General features: G+C 37.0%; 1 protein-coding gene across 1 annotated transcript in view; it reads left to right on the forward strand.

Moving 5' to 3' along the window:
- Positions 1 to 26,386, forward strand: part of PREX2 (phosphatidylinositol-3,4,5-trisphosphate-dependent Rac exchange factor 2) — a 164,851-nt gene that overhangs the window by 45,789 nt on the left and 92,676 nt on the right. The window contains exons 2-4 of the mRNA XM_008581413.1: positions 22,047 to 22,118; positions 23,459 to 23,581; positions 25,809 to 25,913. Of these exons, the coding sequence (XP_008579635.1) occupies positions 22,047 to 22,118; positions 23,459 to 23,581; positions 25,809 to 25,913 (300 nt within the window). The remainder of the gene's footprint in view (positions 1 to 22,046; positions 22,119 to 23,458; positions 23,582 to 25,808; positions 25,914 to 26,386) is intronic.

The raw sequence follows: 26,386 nt of genomic DNA on the forward strand, positions 1-26,386 counted from the left end.
ATTCTTAAGAATACTACATCTTACAGCTACTTTTGAAATTTTAGAATATTATTTTAGTCCAGTAGCCATTTATTATTTTATATAGTGCCAATCATTATGGACATAGCCAAATATGAAATTATATGCCAAATAAGCATTTCATTCAATTAGTTCTATTGGAAATCTAATTGAGAAAATGTATATGCACCAAAGGATTGGAGGAAATCTTTACAGAGAAAGTGGGCTTTGATCTAGGGTTTGAAGGGTGGGTTGAATGTATAGAAACAGGTGGATGCAGTTCTCCTCATTAATAACACTGATGATTGAAGGGAGAAGTGATTGGAGTCAGTGATTCGAGTGACTATAGGAAGATAAATGGCTGAGAGATAGTATTAAAAAAAGATAAATTCTGCAGGAATAATGCATAGCAATTGTATATCATTTAAAAATGATGATTGCTCATCCACTATCATCTGGTCCTGGGTGATTCCACTGGTAATATAATAATAATTATGGAAATCAGGTCATGTTTTGTTCTGGTCTGACGCTGTAGACTTCATTTACTGTCACAGAAATGTGTCCCACTGGCCATCAGCAGGTGGGCTGACTGAGATCACCACTAACATGTAAGAGGAGAATGCCTGTATGAGTCCAGCCCAGGAATCCTCTTGTTTGCACTGGATAGATATTTCACACTGGCAGTTTAACAAAAATTCAGTTGTTGGAATCACCTTAATATTGTTATTGAACATATGATTCTAAATTTGGGGCTGAAGAAGAGAGGAGATTCTTTCATTGACTACAGGCTTTTTAAAAAATTTTTATTTATTAATACTATTATTTTTTTACATTCTAAGATGTTGCAGAGCAGTTGGGGAGGAGGGGGATAGGGGGAGGGGGAGGGAAATAGGGTGGGAGGAGGAGGTAGGAGGGGGTGTGTGGTCAAGGCCTGTGGCACCCCCCTCATCCCAGCAGGAGAAACCAGGGGGCTTCCAGGAGCAGCTCAGTCATTGCTGGGCTGGATGCTGATGTCAGTGTGGCTGAAGCCCTTGGTGCCCCCCACCACCCCAGCTTGGGAGCCTGGGGAGCTTCTGGCAGTGGCTTGGTGGTTGTTGCTAGGCTGACTACAGGCTTTAGATATTATCTAGTTGGTTTTCTTAAATCTTGAATGAAATATCTTCCTGTACATGAAGAAGAAAATAAAACTGAGTATGAGTTATTCTTACATAATACTATATAAAAAGTTGTTGGAAAAATTTGAATTCAAAAAAGAACATTGGAGAAAGAAAATAGTTACACCCTATAAATTTAATGTGCCTTAATAAGTGTCTATTATGTTATGATCTAGTCCTGTGTTAGATTCTGTGGGAGAATAAGAGAAACAGATTTGATCCTAGTCTTCAAGAATCTTATCAATAACTTGCTTTCCTGACTAAATTTTTAGGGGAACTACTTCACCATGAGGTCCAGACATTGAGTTAACAAATATTTATTGAGCTTGTGCAAAGTGTGGGGCAGTGCAAAATCCAGGGGGATATTAAAACAGGAAATAAATCTGGAGAGGAGGCAAGATTTAGAGTCTAGAAGACATTTCATGCTAAGGAGTTCTCCGAGTATAAGGTTTTAATATACAGCAGGCCTTCTTTATCTGTGGGTTTTGCAATCTGCAGATTTAACCAACCTCACACTGAAACCCATGGATATGGTTGGAGGGCCAACGGTAGTTTGGTACGTGTATAATTTTATCCTGAAACTAAATTTTAAGCAGTAAGGGGAGAAAGTCTGTTACCTTTGCTCCTTTTTTATCTTTTTTTCCTTCGTTCTCCCCTTTCCTTCCTTCCACAGTCTTTTCTTCTCTCCTCTTCTAAGATTAATTCCTTGGTGCACCTATATATCCACTGCCCTCCTTACGTAATGGTAAATAGTAAAGCTTTTATGAATCTTGAAAGTATACATTTTAGAGTTATTGGAAAGCCACAGAATAGAATTTATATGGATTTTCATGATTAAATTCTTCATGATGAGTGTAATGAATAACATTGTCTCATAAGCCGTTTTATTGTTGGTTTTAATTTTTTAATTTTAAATAATATGTATCATAAACAGAAGATGGTATGAATTCCTGAGTTGAATATAATTGATGATTGGTACTTTAACTTATTTTTAAAGTATCATTTGTAGTCCTAAATAAAGCCAGATATATGCACTTGATTATGTAGTATTGCAACAACAGATAGATGGTGTTAGTTTGTTCTTTTACTGTGCTTCATTATCCAAGATATCACACCATATTGAACCTATTTATTCTGAGAAAACTGTATTTACATTGGAATCTTTCATACTGTCAACATGAGTGAAAAACTATTGTTTGGTTAGACATGTAAATATTTACTTCATCAGTTATATTTATGAAAAAATGGTATGGTATTTATGAAAAAAAATTGATATACTCACTTGTGTTTATAGCAAATAATAAGAGCATGATTTGTTTCTCCATTCACTACTTGATAGACATTTAAGTTTTTCCAGTTTTAATCTATTTTGATAAGGCTGTCATGAAAGTATCAACATATGTTTCCATTTTTCTTGAATAAATCCCAAAGAGTGGGATTGTTGCATCATATGGAAAATGTATATTAAACTTATACGAAACTGTTTTTCAAAGTGGCTGCTCTTATTATTTTATATTCTCACCAGCAATGCTTGAGTTCCAGTTGTTCTATATCCTTGTCAACATTTGGTATTGTCAGTATTTATAATTTTAGTTCACGGTATTTAGTTAGTGGTGTCTTATTCTAATTTCAATTTGTATTTTCCTGGTACCTAAAGAGTACCTCAAGTATTCTTTCATGTACTTATTCACATTTCTATATCTTCTTTATGTTCAAGTTTTTGCCCATTTAAAAAAATTGGGTAGTTTTTCTTTTTTTGGTATTGATTTGTAGGTATTTTTTTATATATTCTACATGTGGATCATATGTCAGTTATATGTTTTGCAAATATTGTTTACCAGTCTGTGGCTTGTCTATTAACTTCCTTAAGTAATGAATGGTGTTTCTGATGGGGGCAAAAGTTTTCAATTATAAGATATATTTTACATTTTTTTCTTTTATAGTTAGTACATTTTTTTGTCTTAAAAAGTGTTCGCCTATTCCAAGATTATAATATATAGTTTTATTATTTTCTTTCTAGAAGTTCTATATTTCCAGCTTATACATTTAGGTCTATGATGAAACTATGCTTAATTTTTATGTAAGAAGTGAAGTAGAAAGTTGAAGTTTGTTTTACTTTTTCATATGGATGTACAGTTCTGGCAACATCTATTAAAATGACATTTTTTTTTCTCCATTGAATTCAATTGGGATCTTAGTAAAAAATCAATTGACCTTTATGTTTGAGTCTATTTCTGTACTCTATTCTGTTCCATAGATCTCTTTGTTCATTTTGTGCCTATGCTACCTTGTTTTGATTACTGTAGCTTTAAAATAAAAGTCTTGATATCAGAGGGTACAAGTTTTCTAGCTTTCAATTTTTTTTCAAGATCATTTTGGCCATTCTTTTGCCAAATTTAGAAACAGCTTGTCAATTTCTTCAAAAGAACTTGCTGATATTTTGATTGGGTTTCCGGTGAATCTATAGATCAATTTTGGAAGAAATGATTTCTTAAAAATATTGACTTTTCCAATTTATTTGAGTCTTCTCTGTCTCTCAGAAGTGTTTAATAGTTTATAATTAGTGATCTTTAAGGTTTTTATTAATGATATTTTAAAAAGTTTTATCTTCCACTCATTTGTTCACTATTGGCTTCAAATGTTTTGAATGTGGGAGCAGGACTTCTGCTGGGCTTGAGATTGGAGCCCTGCTGAGGATCGAGAAATCTCTTTACATTTTATAGCTTAGTTGCCCAAGTGTGAGAGATCTCACTCTGCTTTGCAGCCCTGTTGTCAACTTTTTGTGTCACTGGGGAGTTTTCTTAGTGCTCTAGTCCCACACTAGCTTTCTACACCTCAGCAGTTTTCTTTTTTAATGCTGCCACCCTGAACCCTGGAGAAACTCAGGAGAATTCCTCTCAGCTCTTCTGCCAGGTTTGCAGCTTTCAGTGGGTCTGCCTTGCATTGGGGAAGGCCCTGTGTGCTCCTTTCAAGATTTTTCTCGGCTTTCCTGACCTGTCTCCAACCTTCAGCACAGTACCCTCCAGCACACTTCAGCATTTGGTCAAGGCTTTTTATCTGGTGTGTGTGAACTCTAATCAGTTAAACTTTTAAGGAAGGACTCTTTGGGATTCTGATTTCAAATGCAGCCTTTAAAAGTTCCTCAAAAGTTTACCTGATTTCTCTGTACTCTGATCTGTACTCCTGGTGTGAGAACAGCCATAGGTCCTTTCTTTCTTATGACAGGCTTGCCATTTTCTGGAATTTATTTCATTTAGGGTTTTTTTTCCATCAGCTCTCTGAAAAAGGGTGATTTTTGTAGCTTATGTAGCTTGTTCTGCTGTTAGGGTGGGAGCAGTGGTCTCTTGCAAGTTTCTATATCCCAGCTGAAATACAGAAGTTGTGTGTAAAGCTTCTTAAAATATTCACGTAAGATGCATGGAGAAGAGACTAATTTTCTTAATATGATTGTCTCTATGACTCTTTGTCCTAATAGAAGCATTCAGTGTATTGTTTGTAATATGTGAACTTACTCATAATATGTGAACTTAGAAAATTCAGGTAATATTCTTAGGCGGGTTTTTACATTATCCAAATCCATTTTATTACTTTTTGATTGATTTCTTTTTTTTTCACAGTAGTGTTTCCAAATAAATGTGCTGGAAAGTGTGTGTGGTTCTTCCTAAATTTAAGAGATTTGGAAAATGTTACCAGTGAATTTAAAAGCATAATGCCAGTTGCATGGGGATTTTGTTGTACCATTAGCTTGAGAAAAGTGGTTGATATTATCCTTTGATGACTGGCTAAATCTAGTTATATGGCTGTTTAATTATGATCTTTGGAGCTGTGATCGTAGGAAGAGTATGCTGTTTAAGGAACTCAAATTTTAACATTGTGTAAGGAACAGATAGCTCTTGAGAGGATGGATGCTTAGTATAATAACCATAGTTAATTTTTATCATTAACTTTATTGGTCACTTTCAAAAGAGATTTTCATGCTACTTTTAATTGATTTCTGAAGACTGTTCAGGGTTTGAGATTTATCCCAAGCCTACTTATAAGCCCCTATATTCCTCTGCGTAATTTCTTAATACAATAATTTCTGATTAAAACATTGGGACTCTTTAAGTATCTAAATTCTTCAGATGGCAAAAGATCATTGAGATGAGGGTGGGGGTGGGAGGGTGGGGACACCTTTCCCAGGTGGAACTAGTGAATAGTATGCTAGCCAGGAAGACGTTAGCTGGCCCCTGGTAACAGCTGGAACTTGTTAAATAAAGTCCGTACTCAATTATATCAATGTCTTTAATGTGGTTTCCTTACTTACATGCTGTAATTAGAATGAGAGGAAAGAATTTTGAGAGAATTTTCTTCTATAAGCAATATTCTGTTACTGAAATATAAGGTTATTCAAGTTCTGTGATTTTTAATCAGGTAGGAAAAAAGTCAATACAATCAAAATCAAGTTAGCTATAAAGAGAAGAGACATTTAAAACATAGGAAAGATATGAAAATAGTGACATCCTTTTCCATTTTTTTTTCCAAGGCAGGGATAGGAACTTTGGAAATCAAATTTAGAAATTGAGCATAATTTGGTTTCTATATCAGCCACCACGTGAGGTCTTCTGACCTGACTGTTTTAACTCACCTGTGGGGACATGTGATGATTAGAGGGCTGGTGCTGATCCAAGCACGGATTGGATCCAGGCTCCTTCATTTCCTGGCTGTTCAACCTTGGAGAAGTTGCTTAACATCTCTGAGACTTAGTTTCTCCATGACTAAAATGGAGCTAAGATTACTCCTAGCTCACAGGATTATTGAAGAATTAATTGAGATAATTCATATAGCTGGCGAAAAAATGAACACTTTATAATCTTTGCTATGACTATTTATGATAGAATAAGTTCAAATGGTGACCTTAATTATTCTGTACCTGCCTTTTTTTCTTTTTCTGACCATCCGTCAGTGGGTAGTTATTTCATGTTTTTTTACTTAACTAGTGAATGGGCATCAAATCAGAGATGCCTATCCTTTCTGACTTAGACTCTTTTGAAAATTTAGAATTGTTTATATTTCTCGCCATGATAAAGGGACCATGTCAACTTATATGAAACATTCCCCTTAGTTCAGATTTTTAGCTTAGTACTGATGCAAGTAATTTCTTGATTAAAATAATTTTTCAGATTTTTTAAACATTTGTAATCTCTCTATGAAAATATATAAAGCTTTTCATTTGTAAATCCATATTCCCTTAACGTACGGACTTTTGACATTGGGAGGTTTTCATTTATTTGTCACTTTGGGATAAAAATGAATTATAAGCCAAGCGTGGTCACATCTCATTTATTCTTAATTTAGTGAAATAGAACACAATCAGAAATAAATTACTGACACTACTGGTAATGTTTTTTGATGCTTTCCCTAATTTAGTCTGCAAAACAGAAGGGGATATTTTAATGAAGAAAAGAAACGCAAAACAGAAGAAATAGCCCTATCCCTTAAATGGTGTTTTAAATAATTTTGAGAAATACAAAAGGGGATTCCTTGGATGAGTACTTAGTGATTGAAATTGTTTTTGTGCTCATCGAATTTGTCCCGTTACTTTATGTATTGCCTTGACAACCTAAGAGCTATTGATGTTTTTCATCCAACCCTGTCCTGCCCTGGTCTTTCACATACCCGTAAACACTACTAGTGTTTACTCAGTTGCTCAGGCCAAGAACTTAAGAGGCAACGTTGGTTTCTGTCTTTCTGTCTTTCTGTCACAGTCCACATCCAGTCCATCAGCGAATCCTGCCAGTGATAACGTCAGTTGGCCTCCTCCATAGCCAATGCTCCATGCACTAGCTGCAGTGAGCCTTCCACCAGCTCCTCTGCTTGCACCTTTCCGTAGCTTCCCATCTCTCTGAGAATAAAATGCCAAGTCTGCACTGTGACCCAGGCCCTCAGTGACCTGCCCTTGTTTGACTGTCGGCTGCTTCTCCCGCTTCTCTCCTCCTCCCTGTCCTTGTCATCTGCTGTGTCCTCCTTTCAGGGCCGCACACGCCCCTACTTCACTCCAGCAGCTGCTGCCTTTTCCCTCTGCTCCTTTCCAGAGGTTCCCACGCCTCAGCCTCTCAGCACCTTCAGGTCACTCCTCAAGTGACACCTCTTCAGAGAAGCCTTCTCAGCTGGCAGGTCCTCATTCTCTCTCCATTAGCCTGTTTTATTTCCTTCAGAGTGCTTACTACCACTTGAAGCTGAATCGTGTATTTAGTGGTTTATTCACCTTTTGCATGTCTAGACCCTAGAATGCACACTCCTTGAGGGCAGGGCACTGGCCTCTCCACCATTATTTACCTGATGCCTAGAACAGAGCCCGGTGCAGAGTGGATACACGGTGACTATCTCATACAACAAGCAAGTTGTTCCTGTGCATCTAACATGCAGATACTTTAGGACATGTGCATTATTTTCCTGTGGGACATGATCCCCAATGGATTTCAGGGTGTATTGTTGAGTATGCATTTTGAAATCCACTTCTTGACATTCTGTACGATTTTCCAGCTGACATGGAGGGAACAGCTTGTTAGCAGTTCTCTGGTCCCATTGTGCTCTTGTGGGCTCAACCTTCTACATTGCCCTGCAGTGACCCTGACCAAGCCAGAGGCAAGAGAAGCCTCATCCACCCAAGCAGGCAGGATCTGGAATTCATTTCAGTGTTCCAAATCAGGTATTCTGGGAGGAGGGAAACATCGATTTCCCCATTGAGTTGTAGGCCAATAACCTTCCTCAACATCGTACATCCACTCTATAAAATTAGATTCTACTCTCACTCCTGATTTTTATTCCAGTTCTTTATCAGCTCTGGGGCCTAAACCTAAATCCCACTGCATCTGGAAGAGGCCGTAACAATAACTCTTATATCCTATTAGAGGCCATGCCAATCCCTACTCCACCTTCAACAGTGTCGAGTTGGAGTCATCTGCAGACCAGTGGCCAGGTGCCACATGCTACCATCTCCCCTGTTGCCTGTAGTCTGCTTGCCATTAGGGCCTCCAGGCCACACACATAAATACAGGACATAGTTCAGATTAGATTTCAGTTTACCATATCCTTCTTCACATTATATGCACTTTTAAACTTCAAGAGCTGAAAATAATTGCCCTAAACCAGATTAATTATCACACCCAGCCTAGGGACAATTTTATTTACATCCCTAAAAGGCCCACCATGAGGACCTAAGATGATTCAGGGCCTCGAAATCAGGAAACTATTGATGCTGGGGAATATTTGCCATTTTTCAGTAGTTGAGCAAATCCATTGCATCATTGTGGTTATATAACAGAATTCATAGATAAAGCTTGAAAATATATTAGGTTTTTGTTATTTTTCATAACCCACCTTGGAAAAAAGCAGTGCATGAAATATTTTTTAGTTATCATAGCTTTTTTTTCCCCTGGAAGGAAAGTTTTCTTATTTACATACACCCAACTTGCCTCATGAATATTTAGCTGTGGACAGAGCTGCAAGTCAATATCCACAGAAATGAACTCATCAGTAGCATTTTGCTCGCTCCTGTTTGATTCATGAAGTATGTAGAAGTATTTATGATTTTAAAAAAATTTTTGGAATATAATAGATTATTGATAATAATTGTTATCCCAGATTTTCACTGTTGAGTTTATTTAGCTTTTTCTCCTATTTCTTGAATGTATAAGCAAACGCTTTCAGATAATTGCTCTCTTACAGACTGCTAATATACTTTTTACAAAGCAACTTATGAATAAAAAATTGTGATGACTTAAAACAGTTTAAAAATATTTTACATATTTACGCATGCACCATACCTGTTCCTCTTAGTTGGTTCTTAATGCCATTTGCTATAACTTTCTGAGTGGATGTTGAAAAAAAAAGGTTCTCCTTCTTGAAGGTCTTTCTTCAGAAACTGTGTTGTTGTTTAATGAAAATGGCATCCAGCAAGTATGTTTGGTGATATAAAAATAAAATAGAAAAAAATAGTAATAACAGCAAACACTTATGTATTGGTTCTTGATATGCCAGTTACTTTACATATAAGAACTTATTTAATCCCTATAGCAAGTTCATAGGAATAGATACCATGTTACTCTTATCTAACACGTGTGGAAATTCTGCCTCAAAGGGGTAAAGTTCCTCATGCAGTTGCACAACTAGTGGTTGGCAGCACTGGGATTCGAACCCAGACAGAGCGGCTTCAGAGTTGCAGCTCTTAACCACTTTATGTTGTTGTTTTCTGTTACATTTTGGTAGATGAGAAACTGGACTGCCTACTGTACCAACACCTGGAATTCTTTCACCACTGTGGTGTAATCTTGCCGACAATGCCAATTGTAGAGCTAGGGCTAGGGTCTGGAGCTCACAGACCCCTCGAGCCCATTCACAAATGCTTCACATGCAAGTCTATGAGCTAGGTAACTGGCAAAAAGGTCCTTGGATGCTTCACATGCAAGTCTATGAGCTAGGTAACTGGCAAAAAGGTCCTTGGAGCCTTGGTTGAAGTAGGAATAGTCTTTATTCAGCACACACAACACTAGGAGCTAGGCAGTACAAAGAGAAACTCAAAACTCAACTACTGCCAGCAAAGTCCAAAGGAAAACTGAAACTGAGCAGCTGCCAGCAGAGTAAACAGGCTCTATTGTTAGAAGTGAGCTCTCTGCGGGCCGGCCCGGTGGCGCACTGGATAGTGCACCGCTTGGGAAGTGCGGTGGCGCTCCCGCCCGAGGGTTCGGATCCCACATACAGACCGGTTCCCGCTCACTGGCTGAGCGAGGCGCGGGAGCAACACCGAGGGTTGCAATCCCGTTGCCGGTCCCGGTCCGGTACGGGGGCAACACTGAGGGTTGCGATCCGTTGCCGGACACGGAAAAAAGACAAAAAAAAAAAAAAAAAGAAGTGAGCTCTCTGCCACCAGCCTGCTTCACAAACTGCAGAACACACAATAGCTATAAAACTAAAAAAGATACATTGGTGCACATGCACACTAACTCCACCCACACACAGCTTGTTTACAAGAAATGTGCTGCTTGACTCCCAGGCTAGACCTGAGCCCCCAGCCAGACCTGAGCTGAGAGAGCTTGACTAAATTATTCTATTTTCCCCACACCCACTGATTCAAAGTGCTGCCTGTTTCAAATACTAAATTCCTACATACTTGGGATGTTTTCTGGATTATTTCTGTGCCATTGATCTATTTGTCTATATTAGCCCAACACTAATGATTTCAAGGACTATGCTTTAATTCCTTTTAGGATGGAGTATGAGTTGAATGAAAATGGAAAAGAAACAAACTTATGGATAAGGAATTGGTGGTATATTGGATGAAGAGGATAAAGACCATGTGTGGTCATGAGAAAAGGATACAGGGTATGTCAGCAGGATATTGACACACATTTTAAGTCATATGTGTTTTAGGGATGAGGGCAGACAATTTGTGCAAGTCAGTTTTAAAGAAAAGGTGAAACAGATCCGTAAATTTCTCAGGTGTAAAACTTGGAGACAAGGTACACAAGTTTAAAGAAGAAAAAGAATTCTTTATGTTAACTGAAACAAATATTTATTATGAAGCCCATTTGTAAATCTTTCTTCTCTAACTCATGGGGCTTAGCAGTGAGTTAGATCACAGTGTGAGAAAAAAGAGGTCAGTGCCTGCCAGGCAGGGACAGATCTTTATGGCGGGATCCTCATTTATTTTCTGGGTTGTTTTCCAGCATTAAATACTTATCCTTCCCGCACTGCTTATATTTCCTTTTCGTGGGAACTGAATTCATGAATAACGACTTAAACAGGAATAGTGTTCCTCTGCATTTGAAATTCGGGAAATTACCAGTTTCCTTTGCCAGAGAAAAAAATTGTGCTTGAGAATATATAGTGTGTTTTGTACTTCCCGGTTAGCCTTTTCTTTCTTTGTGCTGTACTCAGTTATCTGCTATCGATGTAAATTCCTGACCAGCACAATATCAAGTATTACACTGGAGACACAATAGTCTACTGGCATCTCTGTATAAATATTTATTTAATATTAAAAATAAGGCGTTTTAGCAGAGATCTAATTAAGGAGAAAGTTCACAAATAGGTTCATGGAAGATTATGAACTGCTTTTAGAAATCTGTTTTATTTCATGTTGATCACCAACTGACACCGTGAAAACATACTTTTATGTAAAATGCCACCAGAAAAATTGTGGGATATTTGAAATATCTTTATACATTTATCTTAGCCTAGTAAATAATCCTTGTTTCACAGTTCCATTGGTGCAGTAAAAGGTTGATAACATCCAGAAGGAGTAATACAGCTTCAGGAATAATAGTTTCTTTTCTGTCTCTGACGTTTCTGTAGAGGCTGTCATTTTACCTCATCAGGCTGTGTGATTCTTCCATACCCAGATCTTGTGGCATCTCATTGAAATCAAAGCCATGGTCTGACCATGCTTCACACACATTGCTCAATTTTTATTAATACCTCGTGCTCTAAGTCCTGCCAAGGATTGAGGAGATAGATGACAATCTTTTTTAGTACTTTATAGTTTCATCCTGAATTTTTTTCCTACCTTCTACTCTTTGTGAATTTCCAAGTTTCTGGAGTGTGTAGAAAGTAAACATGAATAGAAAGATTGACGTGTGTACACAACATTTGGGGGGTCTGGCTGGAATCCTGAGCAGAAAGGTCCAATACAATGTGAAAGATATTATTTTAAAAATAAACATAGTAGAATGTCCCCTCAAAGCCCTGAATTATATTTGTTTTCATGTCAAGGAATTCTCCAGAAGTTAGAGTCAGTTTGATTGATTTACTGTTAATAAAGGAGCAAAGAGGAGAAGGCAGAAGCCTCACCCTTTCGTTCTGTTCTTTTTAGTGTTAATAATAATTATAGCCATGTAGAAGTAATAGAACTGTGCCTGTGGATGTAGTAATAGTGGACAGCAATGCTGGCAGTGATAGCAGAAATATCAGCTAACATTTATTTGGCTTTAATTGTGTGCTAGCACTGTGCAAAGAGCCAACTAAAATTACCTCTAGGTAAAATTATCCCCACCTATCTGTGAGGCAGGTATTATTATTAACCTCATTTAATGGGTGAGGAAAGAGATTTAGAGCCTTTGGCCTCTCATAAATGCTCCCCACAGAGCTGAATTCCACCCCCTGGAGACATCCTGTGTCTGTGTACGTGTGTGAGTGGGTGTTTCTAGGTGTGTTGAGGGAGGAATCTGGAGGGTTAATTTTGAGGGGCTTCCATTCAGCCCACTATGAACATCAGCCACTTCCCAACCCTCTTTACTTTCTTTAATCGACTTCTCCCTAGAGTTTGGTGTATCCCTGACCATTCTGGAAAGGCACATTAATCACCCAAAACAATACAAGGAACACAAGATTTTTATGAATCAAATGATAACTTGGAATGAATACACCAAGCAGAGTTTATTACCAAACAGTTACTTCATTAAAAAAAATTAGTTTAAAATAAAGAACGTGGAGTCGTTTCAATCCTTGAGAAAATTAGCAGTATACATGGCTGCCAGAGCTGTCTCTACAAATATTTCTTCTAAGAATTACTTCACTTACTTTCAGATTCCTTGAGAAACTAAGAGTTAGGTAAAATAGGCACCAATTTTCTTAGGTTTATTTTTAAGGTTTTTTTTTTATTAAAAAAATTTTTTTTCTCTTTCTTTCATCATGGGAATATGTTTCACTTGAACCCTGAAATCAAATGCCATTTTAAAACTTAGAACTCTGGAGTAATTACCATTAAAAATTTATAAGAGCCAAAAAGACCTTGGCAAACCTCAAGACTGTGGCTGAAAAGTGAAATGGTTGCAGAGATTTCCAAGTTACAAAAATCTGTAAAACAAACTGTGTATTAAAAAAAACCCAACATTAATGTGAGAATACATGGCAATTAACATTCAACTTTGGGTAGGGGAACCATAGAGAATAGTGGAGACTGTGGCAATATGAAAGAGACATGGCTCCCTTAGCATTAGCCTGTTATTACTATTGAGGAATACAGGCCCTGTACTGATTTTCTCCACGTGTTTGAAGAGAGGCTATAATTATTGATTTTTATGTGAATGCTTTTATTTTTTTAAATGGTAGTAATTGAATCAATGTTTTAACCACACTGTGCTATGTTAAAAATACCTCTACTGCTTTTCACCTCTGCTTTTGACCAACTCATTGCCGTAGGCCAGTGGAAGTTAAGTATCCTATTAAAATAATATTTTTGCAGACTGAGCTGTGAGATGAGTTTGTAGTAATTGAAATGGCAAAAGATGAACAGAAAGTTAAACAAAACAATGAAATGATTAACAAAAATTTAAAAATTAACAAAAGGCACAATTAAGAAAAGTTAGCATTGATTGTAGTATTTTACTGTAGCCGTCTCAATAAATTTTCTGATTTTCACTTGTATTTTTAATAATTTTTATGCATACTGTAATTATATTGATAATGGTTTTGACTTCTCTTTCATCTTCTGTCCAGGTTCACTGTTAACTTTCCAGTCAACTAACTCTTAAATATCTTTAAAATCTTGTGCATTGTATATAGTTAATTGTACGTACCAATTACATGCTGACAAATGAATTCTTTCCCCTGAAAACTCCTGAAGAACACAGTACTGTGATATTCATTTTTTTTTTTGGCATATTGAGGTCGAATAGAATACACTAAAAATGTTTTAATTATTCTCAAATCCTGGTCAAGTTTTAGCCAAGGGAATTTTTTTTTTTTTAATCTGCATGGTATCATGAAAAATTATTTTCATCTAGGCTCTGAAATGATAGGGATTTTCACCTTAAAATAGTAATTGTCTTGAAAAAGAGTATCTTTTGGTGGGAAATTGAGCATATATTAAAAGGTTCTTAATAACTGTGACACAACAAATCCTTTTGGTTCTGAATCATAAGGAAACAGCAACAATCAAAAAACTTTCACTGGGGATTTTGACATGCTTTTTGGGTATCACTTTAGCCATTTATTTGAGTAATGCAGGTATGGTATATTCTATTTTTGAGATTTGTAGAGTGATATACACTCATGAGGGTGAGTCTTAAATGCTACTGAACTACTAACAAATGCTTTATTATTCTGCAAGTTTTTGGAGTTCTGTATGCATGGAATGTTGTGATGGCAGTTTAGGGACAAACATTAGTTTGTCTATTCAAAAGATAAAAAGAGCTGTTCATATTCTGTAGGGGCTTATAGTTAGGTAGAGAGCAGACATGCAAACCTACATTACTTCATAATTATTGTTCATGGTGTCTGAGTAGGAAAGACAGTATTGAACATCTTACAGTGCACAAAACAATTCCTCACAATAAAGAATCATCCAGCCTCCAATGTCAGTAGTATCAAGATTGAGAAACCGTGTCATATGGTGATAGAAAAGGAAAAAAATTATGTGATATCCTCTATTCCAAGATGCTGGTGAATATTGGGGAAGATAATACATGAGGGAAATTAATACTACAGAGTCTGGTGGTTTTCAGAAATGAAAACCGTGTAGCTATGAACAAAATTCTTCAGTCATTTCACAAAAGTTTACTGAGCATTTACCAAGTGCCAGGCATTGCTGTAGGTGCTGGGAATACCCCAGTGAACAAAACAGATAGTCTCTGCCTTCATGGAGCTCCCATCTCGGTGTGGGAGACAGACAGTAAACTAACGAATAGATGGAATGGTGAGAAGTGGGTAGTGCTACAGGAGAAACAAACAGAGGGACAGAGGGACACGGTAGGTGGGGTGTGATGGGGTGAGGGAAGGGAGTATGTCAGCCTGGGTGGTTGTGAGAAACCTCTCTGAGAAGTTGGCCTTTAAGCTGAAAATTGAGTTGGATCAGGAGACAGCCAGATGAAAAATATTCCAGACAGAGCAAGCAGGTTCTAAATATGTGCTAAGGTAGAAGTAAGTTTGGCACATTTGGGGAGGAGCAGGAAGGCCAGTGTGGGTTGGGCGGTGTCCTGAGTGGGGAACGTGGGATGAGACAAAAAGAGAGAGACAGAGTTTGGGGCTGGGTCATGTAAGGCCTGTGTAGTGGATTGAATTATTATATTATGTCCCCCCCAAAACTATCTAGAGTTGGTCATTTCCCTTTGTTTGCAATTTTTGTTATTTCCCGACCTGATTGGGTCTCAAGTCCTTGGCAGTAGAATAAAATTGAAGAATACTTGCTTTCTTTTTTGGGGGCGTGTAATGAAGAAGTGGAGAATGGACTACTACATCCCATCTGTACGTACACCGTCAGAGTGGGTGCTGGACAAAATGGAGTGAAGGAAAGACCTATAAGAAAGGGAAGGAGAGCGAATGGAGTTGGCTGGTGTGAGAAGTGATGCTGGAGATGTAACAAGGGAAAGGTCAAGATTAGTTAAATAACTGAAGTGGCCGGTGTTTATTTTTGGTGTAAAATCTTGGGTCTTGGATCTCTGGAGAGTCCTTGGAATTAAAGCACAGTGTTATATGGTTTTTCAAATATACAGTTTTTATTGTCACAATAAATTCATTGCTCAGTTATAGCACTTATCTAATATGCCAAATAATTTATGTACTTACCATATTTACTGTATATTATCTGTCTTCCCCCACTAGAACACTGTGTAAGCAGAGATTTTTGACTATTTTGTTTATTGGTATATTTTGTATGCCTAGAACAGTGGTTCTCAAAATGGTCTACAGATATTCGGGGTTTTGTGAAACTCTTTCAGGGGAGATATGCAAGGTCATTATTTTCATAGTAATACTTTGCTTTTTTCACCATGTTGACATTTGCACAAAAGCAATGATGTGTAAAATTGATGATGCCTTAGTATAAAAGCAGTGGCATCAAACTGTACCTGTAGTCACTGTATACGTCCCTGTCGTCCACTCGGGGGTAGGTGGGGATGCCAGTTTTGCTTAAGACTATTCTTGATAAAGCAGTAGAAGTTACTAATGTTATTGAATCTTGACTCGAGCACATCTTTAGTATTCCGTGTGATGAAATGGGAGGTACACCTAAGCACTCGTACTGCATACCCAAGTGTTACGTTGTCTGCAGGGAAAGAGCCTGTGTGATTGTTTGAATTGCTAGGGAACATCATATTTATTTGAAATATCAACTGTGGGACAAACTATGGTTTCGGTTTCAAAGTATTTAGGTATTTGGCAAACATTTTCTCATAAAAAAATGAAGTGAGCCTGTTACTTCAAGGAAAACAACTGATAGTATTTGTTGATGATAGTAAAATTTAAACTTTCAAGTAAATTTAGACTTTTGGAAAACGTGTCCATCACTGTGGGCTTGACAGCTTCCTAATACCGAAAGACTTTTCTAATGAGTTGGATGTTGATATTAATACCTGTGATATGGTTTTTTGATATTGTGTAATGAAATATGTTGATATTTCAAAGATATGCATAACTCCCAGTAAACCAATATTATTACAAAATCACACATGGGTAAAAGATCCCTTCAAAATGCAAGGTAGACCAATGGATTGAAATGTAGCAGTATGAAAAGTTCACTGATATGGTTTCAGAGTCAACATTACAACTAACCTTTAAGAAACTACCACTTACAGGTTTTGACATTAAAGAAGGATATCCATGTTTATCTGAATAAGTTATTTGTATTAAAGAAGAATAGCCACAATTATCTGAATAAGCTATAGCAAGGAACATATTTCTGTCTTTTCCAATTATATATCTTTGTTAGATTTTATGTTTTTCATATAGTTACACCAGAACAACATATTACGGCAAACTGGAGCACATGTGAGAATCTGTCTTCTATTAAGCTAAACATTAAATAAAATTGCAGACATTTAAAACAGTACCGCACTGCTCACTGAAATTTTTGAGAAAAGACAGCTGCTTTTTGTGAAATATATTATTTGTGTTAACATGTAATGGGTTTATTTTTGTTAATTCTAAATGAAATTATAAATAAATGAATTTATTGAATTGATCAATATTAACATTTTTCTCAGTTTTAATTTCTAATATATTAAACATTGATAAATACTATATACATAAATAAAAGCTCTTTGGGGTTCTCCATCATTTTTAAGAATACAAAGAAATCCTGAGACTAAAAAGCTTAAGATCCACTGCCAAGAACAGTGCCTGGCACATAGCATAAATATTGTTGATTTTTTCCCCCAGTATATATTATTGTTTAAATTTACAGATATTAACACCATAATATGTGAATAAGTGTGTTATTACTTTTTTTAATGTTAAAGGAGGGACTTCTAGTCAAAAGATTGGGAATCAGTAGGTGTTCAGGGAAGGGTGAGATCCAGTGGACTGGAGAGGTCAGGAATGGTTCACAGAAACTATATTAGGAGAATGTAATATGAAACTTCAAGGATAAATAGCTGTAGTATTTTCTAGCCTAAAATGTAAACCTTTCCTTGATTCAAAGTCACCTCCTAAGTCTGCTTGCTTTCTTGCAAAACTTCTTCGCAATTTTTCTGTTCTTGCTGGCTCCCTTCCTTGTCCTCCATTCTCCCCTCAACCCATTCCACTGGGACTGTTCAGGTCAGCCTCCCCAGTGACCAGCCTTCCAGTTGTTAAATCATGTATCTCTTACCTTACTTGATTTCTCAGCGCTGTTAAAGCAGTTGACCACTTGCTCGTTCTTGAAACCCTCCCTTTTCCCTTTGAAACCCTGGCTTTTGTGACACTACACTGTCTTGGTTTTGCTCCTGCCTGACTAGAAGCCTTGTCTCTGGCTTCTTTGGTTTCTCTTCTGTCTGACCTTTGAATGTTGGAGTGCACCAAGGTTCTGTTCCAAGGTCTTTTGTCTTCTCCATCTATGTACTTTCTCCAGTCACTGGGGCTGGTCATCTCTTTTTAATCTCTCTCTCCACTTTTCTGAGTTACATCTTTGTGCGAGTGACACTCAACTCTTCAGTTTTAGCCCCGATCTCCTCTCAGAACCTCAGGTTGGTACAGCTAACCCCCTACTTGAGGTCTCCACATTGGTGTCCGATAGGCATCTCAAGCTCAACATGGCCACAACAAACTCTGATTCTCCAGCCCCCAAATTTATTTCTCTTTCAGTCTTCTCCATTCCAATAAAATTGTACCACCATCAACCAGAAGTTCAAGGCAGGAAAACAAAGCAAAAATGCCTATCTTCCAAAGAATTGTGATATAATAACACTGTTTTGAGTTCAAGAGGCAAAAAGAAAACATTTACCTGTATTATTTTCATTTATTCTCATGAAATGAGTATAAAGTTTTCCTGCAACAGTACAGCTCCTTTTAAATTTTTCCCTTTCATCTTTACATATAAAATTTACTCATCTCTATACATATTAAATAGCCAAATTTTCAAGGTGACAAGGTGCTACTAAGATGATTCTGAACTTATATTACAGGAGTAATAAAGTTTAATGCCTGTATGATATTATGAAATTCTGGTTGGTATCAGGTATGTAGAATTAAAAGTGTAAATTGTTAAAATCTGTGGGAGTTTTGAGAGCGATCTGCTATGTGTGCCAGACTGATGAAAAGAGTAGGAAGAACAAAAATGAGTCAAGAGAGATCATTTTGTACATTAAAATTATAAAATAAGGAAATGTATTTTGAGAATAAAACTCATGGTGGGCTGCAAGGTCCTTGGAGGGGCATCTGGGAGCCTCGCTTCCTCCGAAAGTGACTCAGCCTGTCCTATCTGCTCACCTGTCTGCACCTCCCCCGCCTTCAGGTATTATCATGACTGGTTTACGCAGCCCAGATACTGATTTTCATTGGGGGAGGAGGAGGTGTCCTCTGGTGGGGTAACAGAAGCCACAAGGGTTGGGTGAGATGGTGTTGTACAACCATTGTGACGTCAAGTTGAAAGTCAAGGTGAAATAACTTAATCTGTTGTTTCCAGTAAGACTCATTCATTTGTTTTTCCAAGTCTGTTTTTTTCAGTGTTTGGAAGAATAAATCTAAAGAATCAACCTTATCAGAAAGTGGTCTCTGGACCAGCTACATCAGAATCACCTGCTCAAAATGCAGATTTCTGGGTCCTAAACCAGCCTGCTGAATCAGACCTTCTGGGGATAGGGTTGCGGAATCTGCGTTTGGAAGAAACTCTCCCAGTCTTACAGGCAATAAAAAATTTAGAACCACGGTCATTAAGAGCAGTTTTCCAGTGCGTATTTTCAAATATATTTCTGTCAAGATGAAGGTTATGTAATTCATGAAATTCAGGACCAGAGAGAACGAATGAATGAAGAGCGAGAACAGTGTATAAAATCCCTCACATATTTTTGTGACTAGGGTCCTAGTGCTTCCTTGATTGATGGAGAAGGATTAACTGTTCCAATTACCAAATTCTGAAGACTCTGTAGATCCTGGTTGTTAAAGGATGATTCTGAAAACATGTATTTATCTTTATCTTCATTAAGGAAGACGTCAACATTTTATGAAAAATATCAGTTTTCGTGATTTTGCACTCTCAACAAATCATCTAAAATCCTCCTCCACTGTTGTATAGAATGAGGCCCTTGGGAAAAACATGCTTGGTCAGAAATGTTTGTAAGTTCCCTGTTTCCTTTAGCATACAGTTAAGCAAAAACTTCTACATTGTCAAGGAGGATAAGAAGATAAAAAGTCAGATAAAGATGCGGTTTACCTTATTAGTTTGTACTTTCCCTTCTCACTCATATTTTAATTCATTTTCATTACTTCCTAGCTTAATTTATCAGTTTCAGAACGTGACTGAGTTCAGTTTATGAAGAAAAGGTTTATAAACATAGAGGTGAAGTTTAAGTTTTGCTTGCACGAGAGGTTACCTGTTTACTGTATGTGGTTAATGTGAAACGTAAACTAGGCAAATAAACCACTGTGTTATTTTAAGTCTAAATGGAAAGAGCTAAAGACCATTTTCGGAATGAGTATGTGGCAAATATTCAAGAAAAACAAACTGAAATAAAAAGGTAAACAGAAGAATACTAATTAAAATGGACATTTAAAGTCAGAAAATTCAAAATCTCTTTTTCTGTTGACAGTTATACCTAACTAACTAATAGTTAAAAAAATTGTATCACATGTTTCCGATAAAAAAAATTCAGGTGACATCTAATACTTTCTTTTTCATTTTATCTCGTTTAGCTGGTGTTAAAGAATTGGGCTGTTCGTACTGATATGGCTTTGTAGTTATGGAATCTGAAACCTGAACTGGTTGAATCAGGAATATAGATGGTGCTGAAGCTCATGCTAGGAGTGAGATTTTGTGGCTTTTTGTTTGATTTCTTTCAAATAGCTTTGTTAGTCTTTTTGCAAAAGTTATGCTCGCAGTCCAATATTTTGAAAATAAGAAAGCATTCAAAGATTATCTTCCTGCCACCTAATGTACTATACCCTTTGTATTTTGGTGTATGCTGCCTATTTTTTCTCAATATGAACATACACTGATGTTATACATGCATATTTATGTATATATATTTGTATGTACTTATATACACTTGTGTATTTACACATATGTATGTACATGTCAAGTATGCCACTTAGTAAATTGTTTCACCAGACAGTATTTCATAAACATCTGTTGTATATACACATGTGTATATATAAATATAAATATATACATATTTCATCACATTCCGTTTATGATTGTACTTTTGCCAAAGAGTTCTATAATTCACATGTACCACAGTATATTTAATGACTCCTTTTTGATGGGCATTTAGGTTGTTTCCAATTTTTCCACTTTTGTAATCAATACAATGAAACCCCTTGTTTGAATATTTCCTTAGGATAAATACCTAGAAGTAGAATTGTTGGGTTAAACGAAATACCCACTTAAAAATTTGAGACATATTGTCTAGTTGCCCTCAGAATAGCAATGTCTTGAGGGTGATAATTTTGGAACATTATGAACAGTCCTGGGTTTTGTTAATCTCTTAAATCTTTGTAAATATAACATGGCAAAATACAATTCTTACCTTAACTTTCATTTGTTCGATGCAGTATCCAGAGAGTCCCTGGAGCTTTTGAGTGCCCTAGGAGTTGGTGGGCTGTGCAGTCGGACCTTAGCTTTACAGGTAGAGGGAGAAGTCCTTAAGACAGGCAGGGGAGGGAATGAAACTACCTGGTCAGGTGTTAATGAATGACATCTTGGAGGACATAAACCAAATCTGCTGGATGGAAAGTCCCTTCTACTTTGCTTCTAAACATTCTTGTTTAGATCTCAATATCAGTATATGATTCTACTCTTTTTTCTTTGCAACACTAACAGCTTATATGGCCATCAGTCAAAGCTTAATGATTATCAAGAAGAGTTAAAATCTTTGAAATGCTTATGAGCTTTTTTGCCTACCATAGGGCTATGGAGAGCCCTGACCCAAACTCAGAAATTTAAATTCTGGCTTTCTAAAAGTGGAAGGGGGACAGTGGAGGAGAAAGGAATTCTTTCATTCCTTTTTGAAGAGTCCTTCCTGGAAATAGTTATTGGCAGGGATAACTATCTATCATCTATCTGTCTGTCTGTTTGTGTATCTGTCCGTATCTAAGTTCTAAAGGAATCATTTCAGAATTTCTAGCCCTTTTGTTTTTTTAATTAGAAATATCTGTTTTAAAAATTAGATTTTGGTCTTTTTGTGCTTTGCAAGACTTAGAAGTTTAGGAAACATCTGACTCTAAATGTTTACCTTAGAACTTTGAGATTCTGGTGGATACGTTTAATTCATATAGACTTGATCGTTTTTGGCCCTGCTCCAACACCGTAAATAAAGGAGGTGTAATTCACAGGCAGGAGCAACAATGCACAAGACTTTTTCATGTCTTGCAACAAAACTGTTATCTCAACTATTGGATTTTTAAACGTTTTTTTTTTTGTAAAAAAATTAATTTAATTCTCATCAGCACACAGTCATTATATTAACCTAATGTTATCTTCATAATGTCTTTTCTTGTTTCCTGCAGGCATTCTTGCACCGAATGAACCAGTGTGCAGCATCAAAAGTTGACAAAAATGTAACAGAGGAAACAGTGAAGGTGAGGAGGTGCAACTGGCCCTCAAGCCAAGCACAAGTTGCCCTTAGGTGGAATTGTATCTGTGGGATGTTACTTTAGGCCCCTTCAACTTAACTTCTCTTCTACTCTAAGTTCCTGGGCCAATCACTTGTGCTTGTAATAAGTTGAAAATGGGGAATTAGGGTTTGAGGAAAGAAATGGGGCTTAAGAGAATGACATAGAGGTCACAGAGCAAGGTCTTGGGAAAATTTGAAAAGAGGAAGAAAAATAAACCCGAGACTCAGAACCTTAGTGTCTAGGAGAGGAAGGGAGTGGGGCTGGGTGTAAGACGATTGCTAGAGGTGGCTCAGGAAGGCTACATGTGGGCACAAGTGACTTCTAATTTCTGTGATCACTAAAGAACAAAAGATCTGGGTGGTCCACTGGTGTGGAGAAGAAAGCCCACATAATGTCTTCAAATCAGAAACAAGTGTACAGAGATTTAAACTGTAGGGAGGGAAAATTGTAGAGTTTTGAAAAAAAAGATAAAGGATGGTTAATGAGTCATTATTCATTTAAGTTGTATAAATCATCATTGATATTTATGATGCTAACTTACTGTTTTATTTTACTGAAAATAAAAAATTCTAAGGATATTTTAGTTGGACCAAATTTTTAGTTTGGACTCTATTTCACCACAAGTTAAATACCTAACTTTCAAATTATCGTACCATGGGAATATTTTAGTTAGCCTGCTGGGTTGCAAGCACAAGAGACCTATTATTCAAATTGACCTGAAGACACTTGGTCACATATTAGGGACTCCAGACAGAAGAGAAGGTTCAGAATTGGTGACTCAGGGAGGCCAACAAGGTTGCTAGATCCCCTCCAGATATTCATTCTCTAGTCCAGATTATCAGCTTTGCCACTGAGCTTGCTCCTCCTATGGCTGCAAAAAGATTCTGTAGATGTGCCAGCTGTCACTTCCATGCAACCAACTTCCAGAGGGAGAAAAAGACTGTACATTCCAGGGTGCCCTACTTAGGAGCAAAGACACCCTTCCCCGAAAAGCCTGCCAGCAAATCTGCCCGCATGTTACCCTCAGCCCACCCTCGAGAGCAGGGTGGGGCTACCATGCTTGAATTTAGCCGCTCAGGCTTTGCCCTCAGAGCCACATGTAGGCTCCTGGTTCCCAGGGCTGTGTGGGAGTGGAAGTGAAGTCCAGACGAAATCCGGGCTCTGCCAGCTAGGTGGGAGGAAGATGTGGGGTAGCTATTCCCTGAAGTTTTCAGCCTGGAGAGAGAAGACTACTCTCTAGACTTTTCTTTTTTTCTTTTACTTGCTTCATTACCGCACTTACTCACACATTTATTTATTTACAGATGTTGTTCTCAAACATTGAAGATATCCTTGCAGTACATAAAGAATTCTTAAAAGTTGTGGAAGAATGCTTACATCCTGAACCTAATGCTCAACACGAAGTGGGAACCTGCTTTCTTCACTTTGTAGGATATATTCATGTTTATTTTAAAAGCTCTTTCCCCCTAGATTGTAAAGTTTAGTTTTTGGCATAGTAATATGTATAAATTCAGCATGAGAAGTAAAATATGACACCAAAAGTTTGGGGTCTTTTAAGGCCAATGAAATTTTTACTTACAGCCAGAAAAGGGGAGAGTGTCTCCCAACATCCATTTTACTCAGCGAAGAATAAACAGCCTTTTCTTTTCCCAAGTTAGTTCTTCATATCCTCTGTAGCTTTGAATTCTAATGAATATTCAGACTGTTCATAATGAATGGATTTTTATGTTTCTCTCAAACATAGAGCATTTTTCTTTTAAGGCAGAAAATTTTCACTCCAATTATGGCATGATGAGCCTTTTATTAGTCAGAATGTTCCCTTGTTAATCGACTTGTGACAAACCTGGAGGTGAACAAACCCAGTATGCCTGCAACTGGATTTTCCTCCAGGATGGTTTCTCACAAGGTTGTCCTGAGCGGTGCAGAGGGAATAATAAGCCAGTACTCAGTTGTTTCAAATTACACGTCCTGTGCCTGGACGATCATTTGCGTCTCTTTATACACCATAGCTGAAATTATTTATGCAATCGATTTGCACAGTAAGAAGCCACCTGTATGGTGAAAATTATTTTCAGAACTAAAGGGCATTCATAATAATAAAAAAAAATAGTACTGCTATTTATACCATTCCATTGATGCTAATTTTCAAAATATCAATTCGAATCCATGCATTTATCAAAATGCTGCACGGTGAATGTTTTATTTAAAATGTGTATGTATTTTATCATAGAAATAAAATTTCATGTGGTTTCTAGATCTGTCCTTCTATATGTAGTGAGCAGGCTCTGTATATGCTTTTTGTTGTAATCAGAAGATATTTCATGAAGATAATTATATCAAAGGGAGAGACACCTTGGTGTAGGAAGATGGGGCTGTGCGTTTCTTGGGCGTGGCTGCTTATGTCCACTTGCACAAGCTTACTCCCTTTCAAGAAAGAATTGGAGTCTTCTGCCAGCTGGAGTAGTTGCTATCTCAGTCCAAGGCTGCACATGGGAATCTTGTTCCCTGGCATCCATTTCCTTAGTGACACATTATGAATCTGTCATCCTTGAATTTAGCTAAACTATTTCTGAAGTTTATTTTTTTTTCTGGCTCATACCACCTCTTGAAATAAGTAATTCAGTACATCCTCTGCTGACTATATAAAATAGCACTTAATGTTTCTAAATGCATGCCTTTGGAATTTCAGAGAACTTACTTCCGTTTCATTATTTGACCAATAAAATTTTCATGTCTTTCTTATTGCTATTGCTTTGATAGTATTAATCATAGCCTCTTTGAGAAAATATTACAGATGAAGAGAGCTTAGAGACCATGACGGTAAAATTCCTCCTTCTTTTAAAGAATCCCCTCTATCCGTCTATGAAGACTGTTTATTTTGTTTCTACTTGATTACTTTTAGTGACGGCTCTGATTTTTAGAAAATCTCTATATTGATCCTGAATCTGCCTATCATTGCCCTTGCGATTTCCACCTAGTAGTCCTAGTTTTATATTTTGTAGTTACATAGAATTGTCAATTGTTTACAATAAGACTGCTATTTAAAAATAGCTACTATTTCCTGACTTTACTAACAAATATCTCTCTCTGAAATGACCTCTCAGATGTAGTATCTTCAGGGTCTGTCATTATCTTAGTCACTTTTTGCTGGATATTTTCCAGATTGTCAGTGTCCCTCTTAAGCACAACTGTCTGGATTGGTATACATGAACTGCAGGGCTGTTTCTCTATTCTTATGTGATCTGGCACATACTTTTTCCTCTACCTAAAATGACTTTCTTCCCTCTCCCTGCCTGGGAATCATGGATTCAGCTCACTAGACCTTGCTCAGAAATAACATCTGTTTAAAAGATGTATTTGAATCTTCATGACAAAACTAAGTACTCTCTTTTTGTGCTTTGCTACCACTTGGTTTATTTATGTATTATTGCATTCATCATGGTGGAATATAATTAATATATATCTATCTCCTTTTCCTGGCTATTCTTCATGGATCAGGCAAAATAAATAAATTAAAAAATATATATACATGCACTATAGTTAATAAAACATAGTAAACTCAGTAAAGTTTGTTTATGAACATCACATCACATAGGTTAAAATTTCACAATAGTCAATAAAATGACTATAACTTATTCTCACTTGAATTCACAGAAAGACAAGTTTCGTATCTATGATGAATATTGTAGTAACCATGAGAAGGCACAAAAATTGCTTCTTGAACTAAACAAAATAAGAACAATCCGGACGTTTCTTTTGGTAAGTGTGAATTTATGTGTAATCATATGCTGATAAAGAACTAAGGAATGGCATCAGCATGTTGTAAAAAACTGTTTGTGGGACAACTCTTTTAGCATCCCCAGGCTCGGGAGCTAGAGCTCTTTGATATGTGTTAAGGAATGAGGGTTGGGTAGGCTTGCATGCGGGGAGACACTGCTAATGCCTGTCCTGGTTGATTAATCATTGTTTGTGAGACCCTAAAGGTTCCCCGTGTGAGAAGAACTCACACCAGAGTTCATCATTGCTTTATGTCCCCAAATCCCTAGGGGGCATTCATTTACTTCTGCTGAGAGAGCTGTCAGTGGGGCAGTTCAGAGGACGGAAGCAAGTCTTGGATATGGTAGAAAACCAATGTAAAGATTGACCTTTCTCCCACATACATTCCTTACTTGGTTTACATAAAAACAGCAAGAATGTATGTTTAATTTGTTTAGGTTAGCACAAGTAAATGC

The sequence above is a fragment of the Galeopterus variegatus genome, unplaced genomic scaffold, assembly GCF_000696425.1.
Source record: "Galeopterus variegatus unplaced genomic scaffold, G_variegatus-3.0.2 Scaffold2349, whole genome shotgun sequence".
NCBI classification, from domain to species: Eukaryota; Metazoa; Chordata; class Mammalia; order Dermoptera; family Cynocephalidae; genus Galeopterus; species Galeopterus variegatus.